The 4,626-nt window shown below is 64.0% G+C and overlaps 1 protein-coding gene across 1 annotated transcript in view; it reads right to left on the bottom strand.

Annotated features, from left to right (window-relative positions):
* Positions 1-3,372: 3,372 nt before the first annotated feature.
* Positions 3,373-4,626, bottom strand: part of TIGD5 (tigger transposable element derived 5) — a 9,608-nt gene continuing 8,354 nt past the window's right edge. The window contains exon 7 of the mRNA XM_007956129.2: positions 3,373-4,616. Coding sequence (XP_007954320.2) covers positions 3,373-4,616 — 1,244 coding nt within the window. The remainder of the gene's footprint in view (positions 4,617-4,626) is intronic.

Raw genomic sequence — 4,626 nt, forward strand, 5'->3', positions numbered from 1 at the left:
TACGTGGTTGGGTGGTCGGCCAAGGGCATGCATAGCAGCCCCTGCTGGGTGCCCAGTCCCCGCACTCAGCCTCTCCCTCTGATGCCCCTCCCTCCTGTCAGCTCTGGTGGTGCGGAAGGCGCAGGTCCACCAGAAGAGCCCCCACCCGCCTCCTGCCTCCACCCTCTCCCATATACTCTGCCGTCCCAGGCCACCTGCCCCTCCGCCCCGTGCTCAGCCAGGCACCAGTGCTCTTGGCACCACCCCAGCCCACCGTCCTTGGGCTCATAGGATCTGCTGCTCGTCAGATGGGGAAGCTTGTATCCATTGCCATGCTGTATCATCTCCGTGTAAGGGGCCTAAAGATGCCCACCTTACAGGACTGACTGAGATGCTGTCTAACTGGAGCTCGTAAAACCAAGCGTCGAACCGTTGTTTTTGTTGTGGGATTGCATTGCAGAGGCCTGGGGTGCGGGACCCCAAGCAGAGCTCTGCGCTATCGGGTGGGTCGCTTGGAGGCCAGCTTCCCACTGGCCACACATCCCGTCCCGAGCCCTGCCCGGCACAGTCATGTTTACCACACCCTGCCTGTGCTGTGCAGCTGGCGTCCCCAAGTCTGGAGCCCAGGCTCTGGCTGGCCCTCCCCATCAGACCCTGGTGAAAGGTCTCCTGAAAAGGGGGTCCTAGGCACCCAGATAGGCTCAGCCCCCAGTTGGTCTGAGAGCCACCTGGCTGGCTCCGATGGAGACCCCCCACCTAAAAGGGAGCGTCTAGGTATGGCCGGTGTTCACTGGAGAGGGACAGCTTAGGGGGTGGGGCAGGAACCCCGTGGTGGCCTGCAGGCCTCCTCACTTACTTCCAAGTCTAAAGTGACCACTTTTCAGGGTTGAAATTCATGGTCAGTTCTGTCTTTAATTAATTCTGCTACATTTTTGCATCCTCTCCAACTTTCTTAAACAGTAGGGTGTCTTGCATGAAAACAGTGGATCAAAAGTTGCCAAACCAAAAGTTTAGATTGGGGACGTTAAAACAGTGGAGTAATAAAAAGCCAAGGTTGGGTCTTACCAGGTGACACGTTCAAGTTCAGCCTTTATTATAGAGCACCAGTACAGGGCAGCAGACCAGGAGGGTGGGCAGTTAAAGAGCTGCTCTCCAGCCAACAGTCCCCTCAGGGATGTGCCTTCTGCTTCAAGTCTTGCTGCTTCACCCCCCGACGAGGCACAGCTGCTTTCCTCCCAGGAGGAGCAGGCCTGGCCCCAGCTTTGAGGGTGCTGGGAGGGGCGCTCACACCCTTACAGGGACAGTGGGTGACCCCCAGCAAGAACCCGGTTCCCAGCAGGGCTGCCAAGGGGACTTGAGCAGCTTCCCCTACGAGACAGCAGCCCCCTTCCCCTCGCTACCACAGAGCCAGGCTGCAAACTCAAGGGCCCACAGAGCCCAGCAGGCCAGCCAGGGATGGTGCCAGTTGGGAGCACAGGGCTCTCCTGAGGGCACGAGTCACTGGTGCCCTGCAGCCTGCAGACCCTGGACTGCAGTGAGCCGGACTGCGTGTGGGGAGACTGTGCTGGTTTTGTCTTTGTTGAGGTTTGGAACTGGTTGAGGTTTTAGGAAACCATGTGTCACCCAGACTGAGCCACCTCCGGCTGCACTGCTGTCCTGCCACCAGCCCTCCAGGGGAAGCCTGCAAAATTGGACAGAAGCTGATCTGGGAACCATGCAGACTGAGGGACACGGGGCCAGCGCAGCGTGGAGCAGTGTCCACACGCAGGGCTCAGGGCTTACAACCTCACAGCTGCGGGCAGGACCCAGTGCCCCCCACTTCTGGAGGGTCTCTTTAGGGACCCTCTCACGAGGCTTTTTGGGCCACCAGCCACACCTGGTGGCACACTCCAGCAATGAGCCTGCATCTGCTGGACACGGGTGTCCAGGGCACAGGGACAGCACAGAGTGTGGTTCTCTAGGCTAGAGGGGACAGTTGGGAGGGGGCTGGTGCGAGGGGAAACATCTGGGGGGGATGGCAGCAAGCAGGCTCCTTGGCACCACCACAGGTCCCTGGTAAATGCCCCAGGGGCTGGAAGCTGCCCTGGGTGGTTAAGCCATGGCTGCGTAGCCCTCTGGTGCCACCCTTAGCTGCACGGTTTCATGTCCCTAAGTTCCCTGCCCTCAGGGCTGGGTGGCCGTCAGCTAGAGACAGAAGCTGTGTAAGGCCCCAGACTTAGCAAAGCCAGACCAACTGCCAAGGGTGAGGGCCCAGGCACCACGTGGCCCCCGGTGCTCACCATACCCAGACCCTTCTGTTGCTCCCCAGATCCCCACACTTCCTCTCAGCTGACTGGACCTATACCTTCCTGGATGGAGGTGGTTTGAGGGAACTTGCCTGTTGCCATGCCTCTGCCCAATGAAGACACGAAGTGTCTGCAGCACTCACACCCCGCAGGGGCGGGTTGGGCAGTGGGGATGGGCTGGGGGAGTGCTAGAGGAAGCAGTGTCCACAGGGCCCTGGTGACACCCTCCGGACGCCCCCTCTGGAGGTACCCAGTGCTCTCAGCCACCACCAGGCCTCAAACACTAGATGGGACATTAGTAGCTTGCTGTTTAGGCTCTGGGGCTGGACACTGGGCAGTGGCTGGGGTGAGGGGACGTGACACAGGGCCTATCTTGCCATCCTTCAAGTCAATTCAAGCCGGGACCTAAGCCAGACACTGGCCAACCCTTAGGAAAAGGAGAGCTGCACACAGGCTCTTGGGAGCGCCTCTGGGCTGGGCATCGGCCCCTCCTGGTCATTGAGAGGCCCTTCCACCTTGCTGGACACCTAGCACCATGGGTGCACCTTGGTCCTGTTCTCATGGTCCTCTGTTTTGAAAAAAATGTACTCAACGTGTTACAAAGACAAGTGACATGTTTTCCTAGAGACCCTGGCACTGCAGTGGGGGGGTCGCGCCATGCAGAACCAGGGCCCCCACTCTGGAGGCTTCATCCAGTGCACGAGCTGGTGATGGGGGTGTGGACAGGCACAGCCTGAGGTCCCGCCACACCCCACAAGCCGGGCCCATGGGGGTCAGACAGGAACACAGCAAAGTGCCCCTGCTAAACGCTGTAGTGCACGTGTGTGTGTGTGTGTGTGTGTGTGTGTGTGTGTGTATACGTAGGTACCCTAACAAAGTGTCCCAGCCCCGCCTTGCATTCCTTTCTCTGCGCCTCTTCCAGCTCTCGCAGACTGGGGGCAGTCGGGCAGGACGGCCCTTCACCAAGGAAGCCCATCCAAGCCAGGCAAGGCTCCTTCCCAGTGCCCGCAGGAGGTGGCCACCCCGGAGAAGGGAGATGGGGAGACTGTGTAGCCCCTCCCTCAAGTGCAGCAGGTGAAAAGCCGCTGAGGGCTGCTCAGACCAGCGATCACACCCCGCCCTCCAGCACGCCTCCCCCGACGCCCCCCAGTCTCCGCGCCATGCCGATGAGCGAGCGCAGCTGCGCCAGCTTCAGCGGCCCCACCTCGCGAGGGTCCCTGCTCTCCAGCCACCGCAGAGCGGTCTCCAGGCCCCGAATAGCCTCGCCGGCGGTGGGCACGGGGACCCCTCCCTGTTCTGCCGCCGCAGGTCCCTCCCCCGCCTCCTCACCACCTCCCAGGCCCGGGGTCCGCTTGGCCTGCGGTGCAGGGGCTTCCGGCGCCGGGCGCGCGCCTGCCTCCTCCCGGCAGCCCCCCGGCAGGCCCCCGTCTTCATCCAGGTGCAGCCACTCGGCCACCTCCTCGGGCGCCAGGCGCTTATAGGCCAGGGCGGCCAGGTGGGTGAGGTCGCTGAGCGCCCTGCTGTGCTCGGCCGCCTCCTCCACCGGGCCGGCTGGCGGTCCCGTACGCGCCCCCTCCGGCCGGGGCTCGAAGGCGGCCCGCAGGCCCAGCAGCCAGCAGCGCTCGATGCTGCCCGCCTGCACCAGGTCCCAGGAGAGGCCGGCCAGGTACAGCATGTCCTTGAGCATGAAGGTGCGCATGAAGTCCAGCGGAGAGGCGCCCGCGCAGGACACGGCCAGGCGCAGCAGCTCCCGCCTGTACAGCTGCTTGAAGGCGGCCACCACGCCCTGCTCCAGCGGGGCGGGAATCTGCGCGCCGCCGCTGCCCCGGGACAGGAACAGCACGCGCACGGCGCCGTCGGGCGTCTGCAGCTCCTCCGGGGGCCCGGGCGGCTCGGGGCGGGCTCGCCTGGGGGCCTCCTCGCTCTCGCCCAGGGCCGGCGTCCTGGCGGCCGGGCCCGGCGGGTGGGCCACCAGCAGCACGGCCTTCTGCTGCAGGCAGCTGCGGCGCAGGTAGCGCTTGACGCCGGGCACGAACTCCTCAAAGAACCAGCCCCGCAGGAGCGGGCGGCTGAGCCAGGCGTCCGGGCTGTAGCGGTACGAGGCAGGGAACTTGTCCTGGTTGTGGTGGCGCAGGCTGGGCGGGTCGGGCAGCTGCCCGATGATCAGCGGCTTCAGCTTATGGCTGCCCGTCAGGTTGGCGGCCAGCAGCACGGTCACCCGGTCGCCCCGCCAGCGCCGGCCGCAGCCCCCTGAGTCCCGGGACGCCGCCTGCTCGGGGAGCAGCTTCCAGTAGAGGCCGGTGACGTTGGCGTTGTAGATCTGCTCGTCCCCGTAGCCGCCGTCGGCGGGGGGCAGCGCGGC

Source organism: Orycteropus afer, unplaced genomic scaffold, assembly GCF_000298275.1.
Source record: "Orycteropus afer afer isolate SDZICR_OR568_19922 unplaced genomic scaffold, OryAfe1.0 scaffold00574, whole genome shotgun sequence".
NCBI classification, from domain to species: Eukaryota; Metazoa; Chordata; class Mammalia; order Tubulidentata; family Orycteropodidae; genus Orycteropus; species Orycteropus afer.